Genomic DNA, 25,878 nt, shown 5'->3' on the forward strand with positions numbered 1-25,878 from the left:
GAAAAATATCATAACAGTATATACACACATACTGGTGTTATACTACGACCAGCAATCGCCTCAGCCTGGATGTGCAGCGCTGAGGGGGCTTGGTCGGATTTCCTGACTGAAAATTTTGATACCCTTGACAGGGACAGGATTTTATGGTCTATAGAGCATTTTAGGGATGCATTTCTATATATGTGTGATGCGCAGAGGCATATTTGCATTCTGGCATCAAAGAGTAAATGTGATGTACATATCTGCCAGACGAAGACACGACAGTGGTCAGGTGAGGCAGATTCCAGACGGCATATGGAAGTATTGCCGTATAAAGGGGCGGTCCATTGGACCTGGTGGCCATGGCAACAGCTGAAAAATCCACCTTTTGTTACCCCGAGTCACATATTGGCAGAAAAGGACACAGTCTTTTCAGTCTCAGTCCTTTCGTCCCCATACGGGCAGGCGGGCGAAGGCCAGTCATATCTGCCCAGGGGGAGAGGAAAGGGAAGAAGACTGCAGCAAGCAGCTCATTCCCAGGAACAGAAGCTCCTCACGGCTTCTGCCAAGTCCGCAGCATAACGCTGGGGCCGTACAAGCGGACTCAGGTGCGGTAGGGGGTCATCTCAAGAGTTTCAGCAACACTCGCAAGGGAACTCCGGGATCCTACATGTAATATCCCAGGTGTACATTGGAAATTCGAGACGTCTCCCCCTCACACAATTCACAGGCTGTATTCCCAGCAGGTGATAATCAAAGTACCCTTCTTACAACAAGGAAGGGGGTAGTATTCCACACTATATTGTGGTACTGAAGCCAACCGGCTCGGTGAGATCTGAAATATTTGAACACTTACATACAAGCGTTCAAATCAAGATGGAGTCACTCGGAGCAGTGATAGCGAACCAGGAAGAAGGGGACGATATGATGTCACTGGATATCAGGGACGTTTACCTACAGGTCCAAATTTGCCCTTCTCACCAAGGGTACTTCAGGTTCCTGGTACAGAACTGTCACTATCAGTTCAGACGCTGCCGTTTGGATGGTCCACGGCGCCCCGGGTCTTTACCAAGGTAATGGCCGGAATGATGATTTTTCTTAAAAGAAACATGGACGCTTTCCTGATAAGGGCAAGGTCCAGAGAACAGTTGGAGGTCGGAGTAGCACTATCTTAAGTAGTTCTACGACAGCACGAGTGGATTCTAAATATTCCAAAATCGCAGCTTTTTCCGACGACACGTCTACTGTTCCTAGGGAAGATTCTGGACACAGTCCAGAAAAACGTGTTTCTCCCAGTGGAGAAAACCAGGGAGTTATCCGAGCTAATCGGGATCCTCCTAAAACCAGGAAAAGTGTCAGTGCATCATTGCACAAGAGTCCTGGTAAAAATGGTGGCTTATTACGAAGCAATTCCATTCGGCAGATTTCCCGCAAGAACTCTTCAGTGGGATCTGCTGGACAAATGGTCCGGATCGCATCCTCAGATGCATCAGCGGATAACCCTATATCCAAGGAAAAGGGTGTCTCTCCTGTGGTGATTACAGAGTGCTCATCTTCTAGAGGGCCGCAGATTCGGCATTCAGGATTGGATGCCGGTGACCACGGAGGCCAGCCTGAGAGGCTGGGGAACAGTCACACAGGGAAAAAATTTCCAGGGAAGTGTGATTAAGTCTGGAGAATTCTCTCCGCATAAATAAGCTTAGAGCAAATTTATAATGCTCTAAACTTAGCTAGACCTCTGCTTCAAGGTCAGCCGGTATTGATCCAGTGGGATAACATCACGGCAGTCGCCCACGTAAACAGAAGGGCGGCACAAGAAGCAGGAGGGCAGTGAAAACTGCAAGGATTTTTCGCTAGGCGGAAAATCATGTGATAGCACTGTCAGCAGTGTTCTTTCCGGGAGTGGACGACTGGGAAGCAGACTTCCTCAGCAGGCATGACCTCCACCCGGGAGAGTGGAAACTTCATAGGGAAGTTTTTCAACATGATTGTGGACCGTTGGCAAAGACCAAAGGTGGACATGATGGCGTCCCGCCCGAACAAAAACGGGACAGGTATTCCGCCAGGTCATGAGACCTTCAGGCGATAGCTGTGGATGTTCTGGTAACACCGTGGGTGTACCAGTCTGTGTATGTGTTCCCTCCTCTGTTTCTCATAACCAGGGTATTGAGAATTATAAGACATAGAGGAGTATGAACTATACTAGTGGCTCCGGATTGGCCAAGAGGGACTTGGTACCCGGAACTTCAAGAAATGCTCACAGAGGACTAAGGGCCTGGGGAGCTAAGAAGGGACTTGATTCAGCAAGTACCATGTCTATTCCAAGACTTACCGCGGCTGCGTTTGACGGCATGGCGGTTGAATGCCGGATCCGGAGGGGAAAAGGCATTCCATAAGAGGTCATACCTACCCTGGTCAAAGCCAGGAAGGAGGTGACCGCACAACGTCATCACCACATGTGGTGAAAATATGTTGCGTGGGTGAGGCCAGGAAGGCTCCACGACGGAAATTCAACTAGGTCGATTTCTACACTTCCTGAAAACAGGAGTGTTTTGGACCTCAAATTGGGGTTCATTAACATTTAAATTTCGGCCCTGTAGATTTTCTTCCAGAAAGAATTGACTTCAGTTCCTGAAGTCCAGATTGTAAAGGATGTATTGCATATACAGCTTTTTTGTGCCCCTAGGGGCACCGTGAGATCTCAACATAGTGTTGGGATTTCTTAAAATCATATTGGTTTGAACCGCTCAAATCTGTGGATTTGAAATATCTCACATGGAAAGTGACCATGCTGTTGACAAATATCTCACATGGGAAGTGACCATGTTGTTAGCCCTGGCCTCGGCCAGGCGATTGTCAGAATGGGCGGCTTTGTCTTACAAAAGCCCATATTAAAATTTTCCATTTGAACAGGACAGAACTGGGACTCGTCTCCAGTTTCTTCATGAAGGGGTGTCAGCGTTTTCACCTGAAACAACCTCTTGTGGTGCCTGCGGCTACTAGGGACTTGGAGGACTCCAAGTTACTAGACGTGGTCAGGGCCCTAAAAATATATATATATATATATATATATATATATATATATATATATATATATATATATATATATATATATATATATATAGTTAGGACGGCTGGAGTCAGAAAGTCTGACTTGCTGTTTATACTGTATACACCCAACAAGCTGGGTGCTCATGCTTCTAAGCAGTCTATTGCACGCTGGATTTGTAGTACAATTCAGCTTGCACATTCTGTGGCAGGCCTGCCACAGACGAAATATGTAGATGCCCATTCCACAAGGAAGGTGGGCTCATCCTGGGCGGCTGCCCGAGGAGTCTCGGCATTACAACTTTGCCGAGCAGCTACGTGGTCAGGGGAGAACACGTTTGTAAAATTTTACAAATTTTGATACTCTGGCTAAGGAGGACCTGGAGTTCTCTCATTCGGTGCTGCAGAGTCATCCGCACTCTCCCGCCCGTTTGGGAGCTTTGGTATAATCCCCATGGTCCTGACGGAGTCCCCAGCATCCACTAGGACGTTAGAGAAAATAAGAATTTACTTACCGATAATTCTATTTCTCGTAGTCCGTAGTGGATGCTGGGCGCCCATCCCAAGTGCGGATTGTCTGCAATGCTTGTACATAGTAATTGTTACAAAAATCGGGTTATTACTATTGTTGTGAGCCATCTTTTCGGAGGCTACTTCGTTTTGTTATCATACTGTTAACTGGGTTCAGATCACAAGTTGTACGGTGTGATTGGTGTGGCTGGTATGAGTCTTACCCGGGATTCAAGATCCTTCCTTATTGTGTACGCTCGTCCGGGCACAGTACCTAACTGAGGCTTGGAGGAGGGTCATAGGGGGAGGAGCCAGTACACACCATGTGACCTAAAAAGCTTTTTAGATGTGCCCTGTCTCCTGCGGAGCCCGCTATTCCCCATGGTCCTGACAGAGTCCCCAGCATCCACTACGGACTACAAGAAATAGAATTATCGGTAAGTAAATTCTTATTTTTTGGTGGTACTCGTATTATCAGAAATGTGTAAAACATTTTTCATTGCCTCAATCATGTAACGTGTGGCCCTACTGGAAGTCACATTTGTCTCTTCACCGTCGACACTGGAGTCAGTATCCGTGTCGGCGCCTATATCTGCCATCTGAGGTAACGGGCGCTTTAGAGCCCCTGACGGCCTATGAGACGTCTGGACAGGCACAAGCTGAGTAGCCGGCTGTCTCATGTCAACCACTGTCTTTTATACAGAGCTGACACTGTCACGTAATTCCTTCCAACAGTTCATCCACTCAGGTGTCGACCCCTTAGGGGGTGACATCACTGTTACAGGCAATCTGCTCCGTCTCCACATCATTTTTCTCCTCATACATGTCGACACAAACGTACCGACACACAGCACACACACAGGGAATGCTCTGATAGAGGACAGGACCCCACTAGCCCTTTGGGGAGACAGAGGGAGAGTTTGCCAGCACACACCAGAGCGCTATATATATATATACAGGGATAACCTTATATAAGTGTTTTTCCCCTTATAGCTGCTGTATTATTTAATACTGCGCGTAATTAGTGCCCCCCTCTCTTTTTTAACCCTTTCTGTAGTGTAGTGACTGCAGGGGAGAGCCAGGGAGCTTCCCTCCAACGGAGCTGTGAGGGAAAATGGCGCCAGTGTGCTGAGGAGATAGGCTCCGCCCCCTTCTCGGCGGCCTTATCTCCCGTTTTTCTGTGTATTCTGGCAGGGGTTAAATTCATCCATATAGCCCAGGAGCTATATGTGATGCATTTTTTTTGCCATCCAAGGTGTTTTTATTGCGTCTCAGGGCGCCCCCCCCCAGCGCCCTGCACCCTCAGTGACCGGAGTGTGAAGTGTGCTGAGAGCAATGGCGCACAGCTGCAGTGCTGTGCGCTACCTTGTTGAAGACAGGACGTCTTCTGCCGCCGATTTTCCGGACCTCTTCTGTCTTCTGGCTCTGTAAGGGGGCCGGCGGCGCGGCTCTGGGACCTATCCATGGCTGGGCCTGTGATCGGTCCCTCTGGAGCTAATGTCCAGTAGCCTAAGAAGCCCAATCCACTCTGCACGCAGGTGAGTTCGCTTCTTCTCCCCTTAGTCCCTCGATGCAGTGAGCCTGTTGCCAGCAGGACTCACTGAAAATAAAAAACCTAAACTTAAACTTTTCACTAAGCAGCTCAGGAGAGCCACCTAGTGTGCACCCTTCTCGTTCGGGCACAAAAATCTAACTGAGGCTTGGAGGAGGGTCATAGGGGGAGGAGCCAGTGCACACCAGGTAGTCTTAAAGCTTTTACTTTTGTGCCCAGTCTCCTGCGGAGCCGCTAATCCCCATGGTCCTTACGGAGTCCCCAGTATCCACTAGGACGTCAGAGAAATGCTGTTACTTTTTATGATGGTATGTCCCCATAACGAATGTCTGCATCATGACTGTCTAACTATCATATGGAACCCAAGCAAACTACAGAAGACTCATCATGAGAAAGGTCTTTTGTCATGGTGTCCATCTTCACCAACTATTTCATTTTAACTACAGAAAACTTGTAAAATGAACAAGTGAGAGGTGTGCTATATAAAGTGCACCATCACCCATAGCGTGTGTATGCAGCCAATTTTGGGGGCTGAATTAACATTCAGGAAGCCTATTAATTTACTAGGAGCATAGGACATCACTAAGACATGAGGCACAGCCTGTAACGCATGATGCAACAAGTACGCTTTAGTCATTAACAAGGTTGAATCTAAGATGATTTGTGTCATCTCTACCATATAAATAAATCCCCAAACAACAAGTAAAGATGAGGCTGCCTGTCACTGCATCTTACCTTAATCCACAACAAGGCAGAGTAATAAACCTGATAAAAGCCAGGAGAACTCTCAGTGGGAGCAACGTGAATACATAAAGGAAAGCATCCAGGCACAGGAAGAACCCAAAGATCATCAACTGGAAGACAAAAGGAGAAGCGATTACACATGAGAAATAGGTGCGCTCCTTCCTAAGCCTTATGGTGACGAAGAAAGTGAGGCCTCACAACAATTCACCCTTCATCAAGCACTTCAAAGTATAACACATGACCATTCAATGACAAGAACTATAAGCCTCTAGTTCATAAGTGTAGATTTTACAAAAGGTAGCAACATCTCATAATAATCCAGTACAGGTATAACGTTACTTGTGAGCTCAAACTATAATACCAGTATCCTCCGGTAAAGATCTGTCAAAACAGTGAAGGGGAGATTTAGCAAAGCTTGGAGACAGATGAAGTGGAGGGAGATAAAAGTACCAACCAACTTTTAATGTGGGCCATAAATCAGACCAACTTTCCTCCAATCACCCAACTGACCAACCTTCCAACTAATCTGTCCAACTAAAACACCGCCCCACACACCTAACCAACTTCTCTCTAAGGTGTGATGTCACAGAATTCGGCGGACAGTGCCTACGTACTTCTGCATGTCTACAATAAAGCTGCTGAAATACACGCAGCATCAATTATCTGATGTTAAGGTCTGGGGGAACGAAATATTAAGTACAAATAAAATAAGAATTTACTTACCGATAATTCTATTTCTCATAGTCCGTAGTGGATGCTGGGGACTCCGTAAGGACCATGGGGAATAGCGGCTCCGCAGGAGACTGGGCACATCTAAAGAAAGCTTTAGGACTATCTGGTGTGCACTGGCTCCTCCCCCCATGACCCTCCTCCAAGCCTCAGTTAGGATACTGTGCCCGGACGAGCGTACACAATAAGGAAGGATTTTGAATCTCGGGTAAGACTCATACCAGCCACACCAATCACACCGTATAACCTGTGATCTGAACCCAGTTAACAGCATGATAACAGAGGAGCCTCTGAAAGATGGCTCACAACAATAATAACCCGATTTTTGTAACAATAACTATGTACAAGTATTGCAGACAATCCGCACTTGGGATGGGCGCCCAGCATCCACTACGGACTATGAGAAATAGAATTATCGGTAAGTAAATTCTTATTTTCTCTAACGTCCTAAGTGGATGCTGGGGACTCCGTAAGGACCATGGGGATTATACCAAAGCTCCCAAACGGGCGGGAGAGTGCGGATGACTCTGCAGCACCAAATGAGAGAACTCCAGGTCCTCCTCAGCCAGGATATCAATTTTGTAGAATTTTACAAACGTATTTGCTCCTGACCAAGTAGCTGCTCGGCAAAGTTGTAAAGCCGAGACCCCTCGGGCAGCCGCCCAAGATGAGCCCACCTTCCTTGTGGAGTGGGCATTTACAGATTTTTGGCTGTGGCAGGCCTGCCACAGAATGTGCAAGCTGAATTGTACTACAAATCCAACGAGCAATAGTCTGCTTAGAAGCAGGAGCACCCAGCTTGTTGGGTGCACACAGGATAAACAGCGAGTCAGATTTCCTGACTCCAGCCGTCCTGGAAACATATATTTTCAGGGCACTGACAACGTCTAGCAACTTGGAGGCCTCCAAGTCCCTAGTAGCCGCAGGCACCACCAATAGGTTGGTTCAGGTGAGACGCTGAAACCACCTTGGGGAGAAACTGAGGACGAGTCCTCAATTCCGCCCTGTCCGAATGGAAAATCAGATAAGGGCTTTTTCAGGATAAAGCCGCCAATTCTGACACGCGCCTGGCCCAGGCCAGGGCCAACAGCATGACCACTTTCCATGTGAGATATTTTAACTCCACAGATTTAAGTGGTTCAAACCAATGTGACTTTTGGAACCCAAAACTACATTGAGATCCCAAAGTGCCACTGGAGGCACAAAAGGAGGCTGTATATGCAGTACCCCTTTTACAAACGTCTGAACTTCAGGGACTGAAGCTAGTTCTTTTTGGAAGAAAATTGACAGGGCCGAAATTTGAACCTTAATGGACCCCAATTTCAGGCCCATAGACACTCCTGTTTGCAGGAAATGTAGGAATCGACCCAGTTGAATTTCCTCCGTCGGGCCTTACTGGCCTCGCACCACGCAACATATTTTCGCCAATTGCGGTGATAATGTTTTTGCGGTTACATCCTTCCTGGCTTTGATCAGGATAGGGATGACTTCATCCGGAATGCCTTTTTTCCTTCAGGATCCGGCGTTCAACCGCCATGCCGTCAAACGCAGCCGCGGTAAGTCTTGGAACAGACAGGGTCCTTGCTGGAGCAGGTCCCTTCTTAGAGGTAGAGGCCACGGATCCTCCGTGAGCATCTCTTGAAGTTCCGGTTACCAAGTCCTTCTTGGCCAATCCGGAACCACGAATATAGTGCTTACTCCTCTCCATCTTATCAATCTCAGTACCTTGGGTATGAGAGGCAGAGGAGGGAACACATACCCTGACTGGTACACCCACGGTGTTACCAGAGCGTCTACAGCTTATTGCCTGAGGGTCCCTGGACCTGGCGCAATACCTGTCGAGTTTTTAATCATGTGGAAGACTTCTGGGTGAAGTCCCCACTCTCCCGGGTGGAGGTCGTGCTAAAGAAGTCTGCTTCCCAGTTGTCCACTACCGGAATGAATACTGCTGACAGTGCTATCACATGATTTTCCGCCCAGCGAAGAATCCTTGCAGCTTCTGCCATTGCCCTCCTGCTTCTTGTGCCACCCTGTCTGTTTACGTGGGTGACTGCCGTGATGTTGTCCGACTGGATCAACACCGGCTGACCTTGAAGCAGAGGTCTTGCTAAGCTTAGAGCATTGTAAATGTCCCTTAGCTTCAGGATATTTATGTGAAGTGATGTCTCCAGGCTTGACCATAAGCCCTGGATATTCCTTCCCTGTGTGACTGCTCCCCAGCCTCGCAGGCTGGCATCCGTGGTCACCAGGACCCAGTCCTGAATGCCTAATCTGCGGCCCTCTAGAAGATGAGCACTCTGCAACCACCACAGGAGGGACACCCTTGTCCTTGGTGACAGGGTTATCCGCTGATGCATCTGAAGATGCGATCCGGACCACTTGTCCAGCAGGTCCCACTGGAAAGTTCTTGCGTGGAATCTGCCGAATGTGATTGCTTCGTAGGAAGCCACCATTTTACCCAGAACCCTTGTGCATTAATGCACTGAGACTTGGCTCGGTTTTAGGAGGTTCCTGACTAGCTCGGATAACTCCCTGGCTTTCTCCTCCGGGAGAAACACCTTTTTCTGGACTGTGTCCAGGATCACCCCTAGGAACAGAAGACACGTCGTCGGAACCAGGTGCGATTTTGGAATATTGAGAATCCAATCGTGCTGCCGCAACACTACCTGAGATAGTGCTACACCGACCTCCAACTGTTCCCTGGATCTTACCCTTATCAGGGAATTGTCCAAGGAAGGGATAACTAAAATTCCCTTCCTTCGAAGGAGTATCATCATTTCGGCCATAACCTTGGTAAAGACCCGGGGTGCCGTGGACAATCCAAACGGCAGCGTCTGAAACGGATAGTGACAGTTCTGTACCACAAACCTGAGGTACCCTTGGTGAGAAGGGTAAATTGGGACATGTAGGTAAGCATCTTTGATGTCCAGAGACACCATATAGTCCCCTTCTTCCAGGTTTGCAATCACTGCTCTGAGTGACTCCATCTTGAATTTGAACCTTTGTATGTAAGTGTTCAAGGATTTTAGATTTAAAATTGGTCTCACCGAGCCGTCCGGCTTCGGTACCACAAATAGTGTGGAATAGTAGCCCTTTCCCTGTTGTAGGAGGGGTACCTTGATTATCACCTGCTGGGAATACAGCTTGTGAATGGCTTCCAATACTGCCTCCCTGTCTGAGGGAGACGTCGGTAAAGCAGACTTTAGAAAACGGCGAGGGTTCTTGAGACGGGCCCCCACCGTGCCTGAGTCCGCTTGTAAAGCCCCAGCGTCATGTTGAGGACTTTGCGGAGGCGGGAGAGGGCTTTTGTTCCTGGGAACTGGCTGTTTGCTGCAGCCTTTTTCCTCTCCCTCTGCCACGAGGCAGAAATGAGGCGCCTTTTGCCCGCTTGCCCTTATGGGGCCGAAAGGACTGCGCCTGATAATACGGCGTCTTCTTAGGTTGAGAAGCTACCTGGGGTAAAAATGTGGATTTTCCAGCAGTTGCCGTGGCTACCAGGTCTGATAGACCTACCCCAAATAACTCCTCCCCCTTATAAGGCAATACTTCCATGTGCCTTTTAGAATCTGCATCACCTGACCACTGCCGCGTCCATAAACCTCTTCTTGCAGAAATGGACAGCGCGCTAACTCTTGATGCCAGTCGGCAAATATCCCTCTGTGCATCACGCATATATAGAAATGCATCCTTCAAATGCTCTATAGTCAGTAATATACTGTCCCTATCTAGGGTATCAATATTTTCAGTCAGGGAATCCGACCACGCCACGCCCGCACTGCACATCCAGGCTGAGGCGATTGCTGGTCGCAGTATAACACCCGTGTGAGTGTATATACATTTTAGGATATATCATCATTTCGGCCATTACCTTGGTAAAGACCCGGGGTGCCGTGTACCATCCATACGGCAGCGTCTGAACTGATAGTGACAGTTCTGTACCATAAACCTGAGGTACCCTTGGTGAGAAGGGTAAATTTTGACATGAAGGTAAGCATCCTTGATGTCCCGAGACATCATGTAGTCCCCTTCTTCCAGGTTCGCAATCACTGCTCTGAGTGACTCAATCTTGAATTTGAACCTCTGTACGTAAGTGTTCAAAGATTTTAGATTTAGAATCGGTCTCACCGAGCCGTCCGGCTTCGGTACCACAACAGTGTGGAATAATACCCCGTTCCCTGTTGCAGGAGGGGTATCTTGATTATCACCTGCTGGGAATACAGCTTGTGAATGGCTTCCAAAACTGTCTCCCTGTCAGAAGGAGACATCGGTAAAGCCGACTTTAGGAAACGGCGAGGGGGAGACGTCTCGAATTCTAATTTGTACCCCTGAGATATCACCTGAAGGATCCAGGGGTCTACTTGCGAGTGAGCCCACTGCGCGTTGAAATTCATTGAGACGGGCCCCCCACCGTGCCTGATTCTGCTTGTAAAGCCCCAGCGTATACTGAGGGCTTGGCAGAGGCGGGAGAGGGTTTCTGTTCCTGGGAACTGGCTGATTTCTGCAGCCTTTTTCCTCTCCCTCTGTCACGGGGCAGAAATGAGGAACCTTTTGCCCGCTTGTCCACGAAAAGACTGCGCCTGATAATACGGCGTCTTCTCATGTTGAGAGGTGACCTGGGGTACAAACGTGGAATTCCCAGCTGTTGCCGTGGCCACCAGGTCTGAAAGACCGACCCCAAATAACTCCTCCCTTAATAAAGCAATACTTCCAAATGCCGTTTGGAATACGCATCACCTGACCACTGACGTGTCCATAACCCTCTACTGGTAGAAATGGACAACGCGCTTAGACTTGATGCCAGTCGGCAAATATTCCGCTGTGCATCACGCATATATAAAAATGCATCTTTTAAATGCTCTATAGGCAAAAATATACTGTCCCTATCTAGGGTATCAATATTTTCAGTCAGGGAATCCGACCACGCCAACCCAGCACTGCACATCCAGGCTGAGGCGATTGCTGGTCGCAGTATAACACCAGTATGTGTGTAAATACCTTTTAGGATACCCTCCTGCTTTCTATCAGCAGGATCCTTAAGGGCGGCCATCTCAGGCGAAGGTAGAGCCCTTACAAGCGTGTGAGCGCTTTATCCCCCCTAGGGGGTGTTTCCCAACGCACCCTAACCTCTGGCGGGAAAGGATACAATGCCAATAACATTTTAGAAATTATCCGTTGTTATCGGGGGAAACCCACGCATCATCACACACCTCATTTAATTTCTCAGATTCAGGAAAACTACAGGTAGTTTTTCCTCACCGAACATAATACCCCTTTTTTGGTGGTACTCGTATTATCAGAAATGTGTAAAACATTTTTCATTGCCTCAATCATGTAACGTGTGGCCCTACTGGAAGTCACATTCGTCTCTTCACCGTCGACACTGGAGTCAGTATCCGTGTCGGCGTCTATATCTGCCATCTGAGGTAACGGGCGCTTTAGAGCCCCTGACGGCCTATGAGACGTCTGGACAGGCACAAGCTGAGTAGCCGGCTGTCTCATGTCAACCACTGTCTTTTATACAGAGATGACACTGTCACGTAATTCCTTCCAACAGTTCATCCACTCAGGTGTCGACCCCCTAGGGGGTGACATCACTATTACAGGCAATCTGCTCCGTCTCCACATCATTTTTCTCCTCATACATGTCGACACAAAAGTACAGACATACAGCACACACACAGGGAATGCTCTGATAGAGGACAGGACCCCACTAGCCCTTTGGGGAGACAGAGGGAGAGTTTGCCAGCACACACCAGAGCTCTATATATATATATACAGGGATAACCTTATATAAGTGTTTTTCCCCTTATAGCTGCTGTATAGTTAATACTGCGCCTAATTAGTGCCCCCCTCTCTTTTTTTAACCCTTTCTGTAGTGTAGTGACTGCAGGGGAGAGACAGGGAGCTTCCCTCCAACGGAGCTGTGAGGGAAAATGGCGCCAGTGTGCTGAGGAGATAGGCTCCGCCCCTTTTTCGCAGACTTTTCTCCTGCTTTTTTATGGATTCTGGCAGGGGTTAAATGCATCCATATAGCCCAGGAGCTATATGTGATGCATTTTTTTTTTTGCCATCCAAGGTGTTTTTATTGCGTCTCAGGGCGCCCCCCCCCAGCGCCCTGCACCCTCAGTGACCGAAGTGTGAAGTGTGCTGAGAGCAATGGCGCACAGCTGCAGTGCTGTGCGCTACCTTGTTGAAAACAGGACGTCTTCTGCCGCCGATTTTCCGGACCTCTTCTGCCTTCTGGCTCTGTAAGGGGGCCGGCGGCACGGCTCTGGGACCCATCCAAGCTGGGCCTGTGATCGTCCCTCTGGAGCTAATGTCCAGTAGCCTAAGAAGCCCAATCCACTCTGCACGCAGGTGAGTTCGCTTCTTCTCCCCTTAGTCCCTCGATGCAGTGAGCCTGTTGCCAGCAGGTCTCACTGAAAATAAAAAACCTAATCTAAAACTTTCACTAAGAAGCTCAGGAGAGCCCCTAGTGTGCACCCTTCTCGTTCGGGCACAGAGATCTAACTGGGGCTTGGAGGAGGGTCATGGGGGGAGGAGCCAGTGCACACCAGATAGTCCTAAAGCTTTCTTTAGATGTGCCCAGTCTCCTGCGGAGCCGCTATTCCCCATGGTCCTTACGGAGTCCCCAGCATCCACTTAGGACGTTAGAGAAAATATGATTAATAACAATACAAAGTTAATAAAGACAACAACAAAAAAGAGAGTCATAAAACCATGGACTCCTCTAACAAGTGACATGTAGTACAAAACCTATGGGGGGTATTCAATTGTTTGAAAAGTCAGTTGGGTGTGGGTTTTTTTCTAATCTGATAGACAGGAAAAAGCAGACACCCAACCGACTTTTCAAATAATTGAATCCCCCCCCCATGACTGTCAGTACTTTACTCTATATCCCTGAAAGCAATTACTGGACAGGTTTATATACACTGAATGTGTGAGACCAAAATAATTAAAGAAAGTGTCTGACCAGAAGTATACAGGCTAAATAAGACTAGGAATACTGTAGGTATACATATGCGGAGCTGTGATATAGAGTCAGTGACAGCATATTATCACAGAGACAGGTGCAGCATTAGGAAGTGTGTAAGAATGCGGACATGTAAAATAATCTGACAGTGACCAGATCAAACACCACTGGGGATTCAGCACATTTGCTTGAATATAACAACTGCAACAATAATCTCACATTGCAACTACCTGTATTACTTTTTTTAAACAAATAAATGTAAAAAGCTTTGGATTACCTGTATGATTAAAACATGCAAGTCCTAGCAATGCTCATTGTACAGAAATAGATACAGTGTACCTCCATAGGGGAGTTTAAAATAAACTAGCCCAGATCCGTATACAGCTAGAAGAGTGGACGCAAAGCCGCTTATACTGTTGGCGAGGGCTTTCAGGGAGTGTTGGAGGGCTGCTTTAACTGCCGAGGGTGGGGTGGGGGTGGGGGGTTTGTCAAGGAGGTGAAGTGCCGCTTGTACTGCTAGTGTGGGAAGACAGTGGTGTAGTGTCACTTGTGCCATGCGGGTGGGGGTCATGCGATGTGCCATGTGAGTCAGCGGTATAGTGCTATTTATCTGCAAATGACAGAATACATATTAGACACCAATCCCATAACTGAGGTAGAGCCATATGCACAATGGATAGAGAGAGAGAGAGAGAGAGAGAGAGAGAGAGAGAGAGAGAGAGAGAGAGAGAGAGAGAGAGAGAGAGAGAGAGAGAGAGAGAGAGAGAGAGAGAGAGAGAGAGAGCTATGAACAATATAGAGTGGCTGCAAAAACCATTTAATCTACCATTTTAAAACCCCTAATGAGCACTGTAACTAATTAATAAAGTAATTCTGGATTTAAGTGGGATCAAGTGTTAATTGGCCCTCATCTATAAATACAAGACAATATTCCAACACTGTAGCATAAAATAAGAATTTACTCACCGGTAATTCTATTTCTCGTAGTCCGTAGTGGATGCTGGGGACTCCGTAAGGACCATGGGGAATAGACGGGCTCCGCAGGAGACTGGGCACTCTAAGAAAGATTTAGGACTACCTGGTGTGCACTGGCTCCTCCCCCTATGACCCTCCTCCAAGCCTCAGTTAGGACACTGTGCCCGGAAGAGCTGACACAATAAGGAAGGATTTTGAATCCCGGGTAAGACTCATACCAGCCACACCAATCACACCATGTAACTCGTGATAGGAACCCCGGTTAACAGTATGATAACAAAAAAGGAGCCTCTGAAGAGATGGCTCGCAATAACAACCCGATTTTTGTAACAATAACTATTTACAAGTATTGCAGACAATCCGCACTTGGGATGGGCGCCCAGCATCCACTACGGACTACGAGAAATAGAATTACCGGTGAGTAAATTCTTATTTTCTCTAACGTCCTAGTGGATGCTGGGGACTCCGTAAGGACCATGGGGATTATACCAAAGCTCCCAAACGGGCGGGAGAGTGCGGATGACTCTGCAGCACCGAATGAGAGAACTCCAGGTCCTCCTCAGCCAGGGTATCAAATTTATAGAATTTTGCAAACGTGTTTGCCCCTGACCAAGTAGCAGCTCGGCAAAGTTGTAAAGCCGAGACCCCTCGGGCAGCCGCCCAAGATGAGCCCACCTTCCTTGTGGAATGGGCTTTTACTGACTTAGGCTGCGGTAATCCGACCGCAGAATGCGCCAGCTGAATAGTACTACAAATCCAGCGCGCGATAGTCTGCTTAGAAGCAGGAGCACAGATCTTGTTGGGTGCATACAGGATAAACAGCGAGTCAGTCTTCCTGACTCCAGCCGTCCTGGAAACATATATTTTCAGGGCCCTGACTACGTCCAGAAACTTGGAATCCTCCAAGTCCCTAGTAGCCGCAGGCACCACAATAGGTTGGATCAAGTGAAACGCTGATACCACCTTCGGGAGAAAATGAGGCCGAGTCCTCAATTCAGCCCTATCCATATGGAAAATCAGATAGGGGCTTTTACAGGACAAAGCCGCCAATTCTGACACACGTCTGGCCGAAGCCAGAGCCAACAACATGACCACTTTCCACGTGAGATATTTTAAATCCACAGTCTTAAGTGGCTCAAACCAATGTGATTTTAGAAACTCCAAGACCACATTGAGATCCCAAGGTGCCACTGGGGGCACAAAAGGAGGCTGAATATGCAGAACTCCCTTGACAAAAGTCTGAACTTCAGTCAGTGAAGCCAGTTCTTTCTGGAAGAAAATCGATAGGGCCGAGATCTGGACTTTAATAGACCCCAATTTGAGGCCCAAAGTCACACCTGCTTGCAGGAAATGTAGGAAACGACCCAGTTGAAATTCCTCCGTTGGGGCCTTCCTGGCCTCACACCAAGCAACATACTTCCGCCAAATGCGGTGATAATGCTTTGCGGTGACATCCTTCCTGGCCTTGATCAGGGTAGGGATGACTTCCTCCGGAATGCCCTTTTCCTTTAGGATCCGGCGTTCAACCGCCATGCCGTCAAACGCAGCCGCGGTAAGTCTTGGAACAGACAGGGTCCCTGCTGCAGCAGGTCCTGTCTGAGCGGCAGAGGCCAAGGGTCCTCTGCGAGCATCTCTTGAAGTTCCGGGTACCAAGCTCTTCTTGGCCAATCCGGAGCCACGAGAATAGTTCTCACTCCACGCCTTCTTATTATTCTCAGTACCTTGGGTATGAGAGGCAGAGGAGGAAACACATAAACCGACTGGTACACCCACGGTGTCACTAGAGCGTCCACAGCGATCGCCTGAGGGTCCCTTGACCTGGCGCAATACCTTTTTAGCTTTTTGTTGAGGCGGGATGCCATCATGTCCACCTGTGGTTTTTCCCAACGGTTTACCAGCATCTGGAAGACTTCTGGATGAAGTACCAACTCTCCCGGGTGGAGGTCGTGCCTGCTGAGGAAGTCTGCTTCCCAGTTGTCCACTCCCGGAATGAATACTGCTGTCAATGCTAGCACATGATTCTCTGCCCATCTGAGAATTCTTGTGGCTTCTGCCATTGCCCTCCTGCTTCTTGTGCCGCCCTGTCTGTTTACATGGGCGACTGCCGTGATGTTGTCTGACTGTATCAGCACCGGCCGGTTCTGAAGCAGGGGTCTTGCCTGACTTAGGGCATTGTAAATGGCCCTTAGCTCCAGAATATTTATGTGCAGCGATATCTCCTGAGCTGACCACAGCCCCTGGAAATTTCTTCCCTGTGTGACTGCCCCCCAGCCCCGAAGGCTGGCATCCGTGGTCACCAGGACCCAGTCCTGTATTCCGAATCTGCGGCCCTCTAGCAGATGAGCCGTCTGCAGCCACCACAGCAGCGACACCCTGGTCCTTGCCGACAGGGTTATCCGCTGTTGCATCTGGAGATGGGACCCGGACCATTTGTCCAACAGGTCCCACTGGAACGTCCTTGCGTGGAACCGTCCGAATGGAATCGCCTCGTACGAGGCTACCATTTTTCCCAGGACTCGTGTGCATTGATGTACCGACACTTGTCCTGGTTTTAGGATGTCTCTGACTAGAGATGACAATTCCTCGGCTTTTTCCACTGGAAGAAACACTCTTTTCTGGTCTGTGTCCAGAATCATTCCCAGGAACAGAAGACGTGTCGTCGGGACCAGCTGTGACTTTGGAATATTGAGAATCCAGCCATGCTGTTGTAGCACTTCCTGAGAAAGTGCTACCCCCACTACCAACTGTTCCTTGGACTTCGCCTTTATCAGGAGACCGTCCAAGTACGGGATAATTGAAACACCTTTCTTGCGAAGGAGTATCATCATTTCGGCCATTACCTTGGTAAAGACCCTCGGCGCCGTGGATAACCCAAACGGCAGCGTCTGGAACTGATAGTGACAGTCCTGTACCACAAATCTGAGGTACTCTTGGTGAGGAGGATAAATGGGGACATGCAGATACGCATCCTTGATGTCCAGGGAGACCATGTAGTCCCCCTCCTCTAGGCTCGCAATAACCGCCCTGAGCGATTCCATCTTGAACTTGAACCTTTTGATAAAAGTGTTCAAGGCTTTTAAATTTAAGATGGGTCTGACCGAACCGTCCGGTTTCGGTACCACAAACAGTGTGGAATAGTAACCCTTTCCTTGCTGAAGGAGGGGTACCTTTACAATCACCTGCTGTGAAAACAGTTTTTGAATAGCCACCAACACTGCCTCCCTGGCAGAGGGAGTTGCCGGTAAGGCAGATTTTAGGAAACGGCGGGGGAGGGTCGTCTCGAATTCCAGCCTGTACCCCTGAAGTACTACTTGAAGGACCCAGGGATCCACCTGTGAGAGAGCCCACTGTGCGCTGAACTTTTTGAGACGGGCCCCCACCGTATCCGGTTCCGCCTGAGCAGCCCCAGCGTCATGCTGTGGACTTACCGGACGCAGGGGAGGACTTCTGCTCCTGGGAACTAGCTGTGTGTTGCAGCTTTTTCCCTCTACCTCTGCCTCTCGGCAGAAAGGAGGAGCCTCTAGCCCTCTTGCCTTTCTGGGGCCGAAAGGACTGTACCTGATAATACGGTGCTTTCTTTTGCTGTGGGGCAGCCTGTGGCAAAAAGGTCGATTTCCCAGCAGTAGCTGTGGACACGAGGTCCGAAAGACCATCCCCAAACAGTTCCACCCCCTTATAGGGTAAAACTTCCATGTGCCGCTTTGAGTCGGCATCACCTGACCATTGCCTAGTCCATAACCCCCGTCTGGCGGCAATGGACATTGCGCTTACTCTTGATGCCAGCCGGCAAATATCCCTCTGTGCATCACGCATGTATAAGACTGCGTCTTTTATATGCTCAAGCGTCAGCAAAATATTGTCCCTATCCATGGTATCAATATTATCCAACAGGGAATCAGACCACGCAGCAGCAGCACTGCACATCCAAGCTGATGCAATCGCTGGTCGCAACATAATGCCTGAGTGTGTGTAAATAGAAAGCAGGAAAATACCCTAAAGGCTATCAGCAGGTTCCTTCAGGGTGGCCGTATCCGGAGACGGTAGTGCCACCTTCTTTGACAAGCGTGTCAGCGCCTTGTCTACCCTAGGGGGTGTTTCCCAACGTGACCTATCCTCTAGCGGGAAAGGGTACGCTGCCAATAATCGTTTTGAAATTATCAATTTCTTATCGGGGGAAGACCACGCTTCCTCACACACCTCATTTAATTCGTCAGATGCAGGAAAAACTACAGGTAGTTTTTTCTCACCAAACATAATACCCTTTTTTGTGGTACCTGGGGTATTATCAGAAATGTGTAAAACATTTTTTATTGCCTCAATCATGTAACGGGTGGACCTATTGGAGGGTACACTAGTCTCATCACCGTCGACACTGGAGTCGGTATCCGTGTCGACGTCTGTATCTGTCACCTGAGGTAGCGGGCGTTTTAAAGCCCCTGATGACATTTGAGACGCTGGAACAGGCACAAGCTGTGTAGCCGGCTGTCTCATGTCGTCAAACCTTTTGTGTAAGGAGTTGACACTTTCACGCAATTCCTTCCATAAGTCCAGCCACACCGGTGTCGACCCCTCAGGGGGTGACAACACATTCACAGGCATTTGCTCCGCCTCCACATCATTTTCCTCCTCATACATGTCGACACAGCAGTACCGACACACAGGGAATGCTCTTACAGAGGACAGGACCCCACAAAGCCCTTTGGGGAGACAGAGGGAGAGTATGCCAGCACACACCAGAGCGCTATATATCACAGGGATATCACCTATAAAAATGTGTTTTACCCTTATAGCTGCATATATACTTATACTGCGCCTAATTTGTGCCCCCCCCCCCCTCTCTTTTTTACCCTTTCTGTAGTGCAGGACTGCAGGGGAGAGCCAGGGAGCGATCCCTCCAGCAGAGCTGTGAGGGAAAATGGCGCCAGTGTGCTGAGGGAGAAGGCCCCGCCCCTTTTTCGGCGGGCTTTCTCCCGCTATTTTAATGCATCTGGCAGGGGTTAATATACACCTATATAGCCCCTGGGGCTATATATGGTGTTAGTTTGCCAGCCAAGGTGTAAATATTGCTGCTCAGGGCGCCCCCCCCCCCCCAGCGCCCTGCACCCATCAGTGACCGCAGTGTGTGGTGTGCATGAGGAGCAATGGCGCACAGCTGCAGTGCTGTGCGCTACCTTGGAGAAGACAGAAGTCTTCAGCCGCCGATTTTCTGGACCTCTTCTTGCTTCTGGCTCTGTAAGGGGGACGGCGGCGCGGCTCCGGGAACGGACGACGAGATCGGTGCCTGTGTTCGAACCCTCTGGAGCTAATGGTGTCCAGTAGCCTAAGAAGCCCAAGCTACCACCACTTAGGTAGGTTCGCTTCTTCTCCCCTTAGTCCCTCGATGCAGTGAGCCTGTTGCCAGCAGGTCTCACTGAAAATAAAAAAACCTAACAAACACTTTCTTTCTAGGAGCTCAGGAGAGCCCGTAGTGTGCATCCAGCTCAGCCGGGCACAGAAATCCAACTGAGGCTTGGAGGAGGGTCATAGGGGGAGGAGCCAGTGCACACCAGGTAGTCCTAAATCTTTCTTAGAGTGCCCAGTCTCCTGCGGAGCCCGTCTATTTCCCATGGTCCTTACGGAGTCCCCAGCATCCACTAGGACGTTAGAGAAAATGGCATTTACTCAACTATACAAGAAATGTAATAAACTGTGCAGTATATAATAGGGTAATCTATACTTTACCCATCCAATCACATTATTGTAGCTTTTATATTACATCAAATTGTCTATTGGAACCTTTAGGCAGCTTTATTGCCTAATGTACTGTATAAATCCAGCTGGATGCACAACTGAGAACAGATTTCTATCTCCCCTCTATCTGGGATCTGTATTTGAGCTGCCAACTTAGTTGAGAAATTGTTTGTTTCAATTGTATTACACTAATATTATGTTAAAACCTTTCCACATTTATTTGACATGGTTTACAATTCCGAAGTCCACTTTTAGAATACAATTATGAACCAGTCTGGCTAGTCTCCTCTAACCTCACTCATTGCTTTCATTCACTGTGGATGAAGTCAAAATGTTGACATTTACAATGCTAGCAGTCATGTCGACAGGCACGTCTACATTCTCAGAATGTCAACATTGTCAGAATGTTGGCGTTAGGCTGAGGGACAGGAGGGTTAGGCAATAGGGGGAGGGTAAGGGGTTCGGGGAATTCTACTTTCTGGAACACTGGAGGATCAGAGGTCAGACCTGGAAGTCACAGTCACATGATCGCAGGTACATGTAAGCCACTCTGGAGCCACTTCATCTGTCAGTATTATATGTAGATATTCTACCATATCAACATTTCATCAGTGTCTATATGGTGAATGTCGACATTCTGACCATTATGACATAACGGATCTCGACAGATCATACTACACCCCGTTCACTGGATCTTTTGTATTTTGTGCACTATTATCTGACATTCGTGTGTTGAGTGAAATCCCCAGGAGATCAGCAGTTTCTGAGATACTCTGGAATGATGGTGCCAGGTGGGGTGGTCCACCTGGCACAATCATTCCAGAGTCAGTCACTAAGATCAGTGTATCCCAACCCCAGTCCTCAAGGACCCCTAAGAGTGCATGTTTTACATATCTCCTCAGTATCACAAGTGAAATAATTAGCATCATCTGTGGATTTTTTAAATCCAGTAATGAATACCTCTGTGGACCAACTAGGAGATCTGTAAACCTTGCACGGTCCCTGAGTTGGGAAACAGACATAGATTACATCTCTTCCCCAGTCTGGTATTCTGTCTGAACAAATGAAAGTCTTGACCACATCTGCATGTATTTGTACAGAGAGATGCCATGTGATTGGCAGATTAGTTATTTGCATTAGTAGCCGTACAGACCACATTTGAACCTAATGCAATTGCAAAGTTGCTGGGCAGATGTATAGCTTCTTCATAATATCATAACATGTATAAAATGTATCTCTAAATGTTCCTAGCAGACAGCCCATCTGTGGTTATTATAATCAGCCATTGCTAACAGTGCATGTTTTCCAGGACAAAAAAACTAGTTGAATAACCAGTACTATGTGTGTGGACCAATCAGTAATTAATACACCTGTGATCTAGATAGGAAATGTAGAAAACATGCACTGCTAGTGGAGCCTGTGGACCAAGGCTGAGAAACACAAAAGTAGTGGTTCTCAAACTCTGTCCTCAGGACCCAAAACAGTTCACATTTTCCAGGTCACCCAGCAGGTACACAGGTGTATTCATTACTCACCAACACATTTTAAAAGATCCACAGGTAGAGCTAGCTATTCACTTGCGATTCTGTGAGGAGACCTGAAAAACATGAACTGTTTGGGGTACTGAGTACAGAGTTTGAGAACCTTAGCACTAAAGAAAAGGGAAATAGGTAACAATTGAATCTATATATACAGTAAGGCTGGGCTCGACAACGTTTTCTAAAATCTAGGAGCCAGGAACAAACCTGAAAACATAGCCACATTACTGTGCAGCTTCCCCCCCAACCCCTAGGCAAACCAACCCCACAGCCACACAACTAAGGGGGCCCCCCAAGGAAACTAGCCCTCCGCAGCAATCCCCCAGGCAAACAATATACCCCACCCTGTGGCCAAATCACTAACTTATCCGAAGCCGCAGATAAGATACAGTATCAATAATGTGTCACCTAACAAATCCAAAGAAAAATGGGAGCATAGAAAACTTGATAATAAGAATTTACTTACCGATAATTCTATTTCTCGTAGTCCGTAGTGGATGCTGGGGACTCCGTCAGGACCATGGGGAATAGCGGCTCCGCAGGAGACAGGGCACAAAAATAAAGCTTTAGGATCAGGTGGTGTGTACTGGCTCCTCCCCCTATGACCCTCCTCCAAGCCTCAGTTAGGATACTGTGCCCGGACGAGCGTACACAATAAGGAAGGATATTGAATCCCGGGTAAGACTCATACCAGCCACACCAATCACACCGTATAACTTGTGATCTGAACCCAGTTAACAGTATGACAAACGTAGGAGCCTCTAAACAGACGGCTCACAACAATAACAACCCGAATTTGTTTGTAACAATAACTATGTACAAGTATTGCAGACAATCCGCACTTGGGATGGGCGCCCAGCATCCACTACGGACTACGAGAAATAGAATTATCGGTAAGTAAATTCTTATTTTCTCTAACGTCCTAAGTGGATGCTGGGGACTCCGTCAGGACCATGGGGATTATACCAAAGCTCCCAAACGGGCGGGAGAGTGCGGATGACTCTGCAGCACCGAATGAGAGAACTCAAGGTCCTCCTCAGCCAGGGTATCAAATTTGTAGAATTTTGCAAACGTGTTTGCCCCTGACCAAGTAGCAGCTCGGCAGAGTTGTAATGCCGAGACCCCTCGGGCAGCCGCCCAGGATGAGCCCACTTTCCTTGTGGAATGGGCCTTGACAGATTTAGGTTGAGGCAAGCCTGCCACAGAATGTGCAAGTTGAATTGTGCTACAAATCCAACGAGCAATCGTCTGCTTAGAAGCAGGAGCACCCATCTTGTTGGGTGCATACAATATAAACAGTGAGTCAGACTTTCTGACTCCCGCCGTTCTTGAAATATATATTTTCAATGCCCGGACCACGTCCAACAACTTGGAATCCTCCAAATCGTTAGTAGCCGCAGGCACCACAATAGGCTGGTTCAGGTGAAACGCTGACACCACCTTAGGCAGAAAATGAGGACGCGTCCGCAGTTCTGCCCTGTCCGTATGGAAAATCAGATATGGGCTCTTATATGATAAAGCCGCCAATTCTGATACTCTCCTGGCTGAAGCCAGGGCCAGTAGCATGGTTACTTTCCATGTAAGATACTTCAACTCCACCGATTTGAGCGGCTCAAACCAATGGGATTTGAGAAAATCCAAGACTACATTAAGATCCCACGGTGCCACTGGGGGCACAACCGGGGGCTGTATATGTAGTACTCCTTTTACAAAAGTCTGGACTTCAGGAACTGAAGCCAATTCTTTCTGGAAGAAAATTGACAGGGCCGAAATTTGAACCTTAATGGACCCCAATTTGAGGCCCATAGACAATCCTGTTTGCAGGAAATGTAGGAATCGACCCAGTTGAAATTCCTCCGTGGGGGCCTTCCTGGCCTCACACCACGCAACATATTTTCTCCAAATGCGGTGATAATGTTGTGCAGTCACCTCCTTCCTGGTTTTTACCAGTGTAGGAATGACCTCTTCCGGAATGCCTTTTTCCCTTAGAATTCGGCGTTCAACCGCCATGCCGTCAAACGCAGCCGCGGTAAGTCTTGGAATAGACACGGTCCCTGCTGAAGCAGGTCCCGTCTTAGAGGTAGAGGCCACGGATCCTCCGTGAGCATCTCTTGAAGTTCCGGGTACCAAGTTCTTCTTGGCCAATCCGGAGCCACTAGTATCGTTCTTACTCCCTTTTGCCGTATAATTCTCAGTACTTTTGGTATGAGAGGCAGAGGAGGGAACACATACACTGACTGGAACACCCACGGTGTTACCAGAGCGTCCACAGCTATTGCCTGAGGGTCTCTTGACCTGGCGCAATACCTGTCCAGTTTTTTGTTGAGGCGGGACGCCATCATATCCACCATTGGTTTTTCCCAACGGTTCACAATCATGTGGAAGACTTCTGGATGAAGTCCCCACTCTCCCGGGTGTAGATCGTGTCTGCTGAGGAAGTCTGCTTCCCAGTTGTCCACTCCCGGAATGAATACTGCTGACAGTGCTATCACATGATCTTCCGCCCAGCGAAGAATCCTTGCAGCTTCTGCCATTGCTGTCCTGCTTCTTGTGCCGCCCTGTCTGTTTACGTGGGCGACTGCCGTGATGTTGTCCGACTGGATCAACACCGGCTGACCCTGAAGCAGGGGTTTTGCCAGACTTAGAGCATTGTAAATCGCTCTTAGCTCCAGTATATTTATGTGAAGAGACATCTCCAGGCTTGACCATACTCCCTGGAAGTTTCTTCCCTGTGTGACCGCTCCCCAGCCTCTCAGACTGGCATCCGTGGTCACCAGGACCCAGTCCTGTATGCCGAATCTGCGGCCCTCTAACAGATGAGCACTCTGCAACCACCACAGAAGAGACACCCTTGTCCGTGGCGATAAGGTTATCCGCTGATGCATCTGCAGATGCGATCCGGACCATTTGTCCAGCAGATCCCACTGAAAAGTTCGTGCGTGGAATCTGCCGAATGGAATCGCTTCGTAAGAAGCCACCATCTTTCCCAGGACTCTTGTGCATTGATGCACAGACACTGTCCCTGGTTTTAGGAGGTTCCTGACAAGTTCGGATAACTCCCTGGCTTTCTCCTCCGGAAGAAACACCTTTTTCTGAACCGTGTCCAGAATCATTCCCAGGAACAGCAGACGTGTCGTCGGGGTCAACTGAGATTTTGGAAAATTCAGAATCCACCCGTGTTGTTGCAGCACTAGTTGGGTTAGTGCTACTCTGTCTTCCAGCTGTTCTCTGCACCTTGCCCTTATCAGGAGATCGTCCAAGTAAGGGATAATTAATACGCCTCTTCTTCGTAGAAGGATCATCATTTCGGCCATTACCTTGGTAAAGACCCGAGGTGCCGTGGACAATCCAAACGGCAGCGTCTGAAACTGATGACAGTTTTGCACCACGAACCTGAGGTACCCTTGATGTGAAGGGCAAATTGGGACATGCAGGTAAGCATCCTTTATGTCCAGGGACACCATAAAGTCCCCTTCTTCCAGATTCGCTATCACTGCTCTGAGTGACTCCATCTTGAACTTGAATTTTTGTATGTACAGGTTCAAAGATTTCAGATTTAGAATAGGTCTTACCGAGCCGTCCGGCTTCGGTACCACAAATAGCGTGGAGTAATACCCCTTTCCCTGTTGTAGGAGGGGTACCTTGACTATCACCTGCTGAGAAAACAGCTTGTGAATGGCTTCCAATACTGTCGCCCTGTCTGAGGGAGACGTTGGCAAAGCAGACTTTAGGAACCGGCGAGGGGGAGACTTCTCGAATTCCAACCTGTAACCCTGAGATACTACCTGCAGAATCCAGGGGTCCACCTGTGAGCAAGCCCACTGTGCGCTGAAATTCTTGAGTCGACCCCCCACCGCTCCTGAGTCCGCTTGTAAGGCCCCAGCGTCATGCTGAGGGCTTTGCAGAACCCTGGGAGGGCTTCTGTTCCTGGGCAGGGGCTGCTTGCTGCCCTCTCTTACCCCTTCCTCTGCCCCGAGGCAGATATGACTGTCCTTTTGTCCGCTTGTTCTTATAGGACCGAAAGGACTGCGGCTGAAAAGACGGTGTCTTTTTCTGTTGGGAGGGGGTCTGAGGTAAAAAAGTGGATTTTCCGGCAGTTG

The 25,878-nt window shown here is 48.5% G+C and overlaps 1 protein-coding gene across 1 annotated transcript in view; it reads right to left on the reverse strand.

Moving 5' to 3' along the window:
* Window positions 1–25,878, reverse strand: part of TAPT1 (transmembrane anterior posterior transformation 1) — a 123,594-nt gene that overhangs the window by 59,799 nt on the left and 37,917 nt on the right. The window contains exon 3 of the mRNA XM_063957008.1: window positions 5,825–5,943. Coding sequence (XP_063813078.1) covers window positions 5,825–5,943 — 119 coding nt within the window. The remainder of the gene's footprint in view (window positions 1–5,824; window positions 5,944–25,878) is intronic.

The sequence above is a fragment of the Pseudophryne corroboree genome, chromosome 1 (assembly GCF_028390025.1).
Source record: "Pseudophryne corroboree isolate aPseCor3 chromosome 1, aPseCor3.hap2, whole genome shotgun sequence".
Taxonomy (NCBI): Eukaryota; Metazoa; Chordata; class Amphibia; order Anura; family Myobatrachidae; genus Pseudophryne; species Pseudophryne corroboree.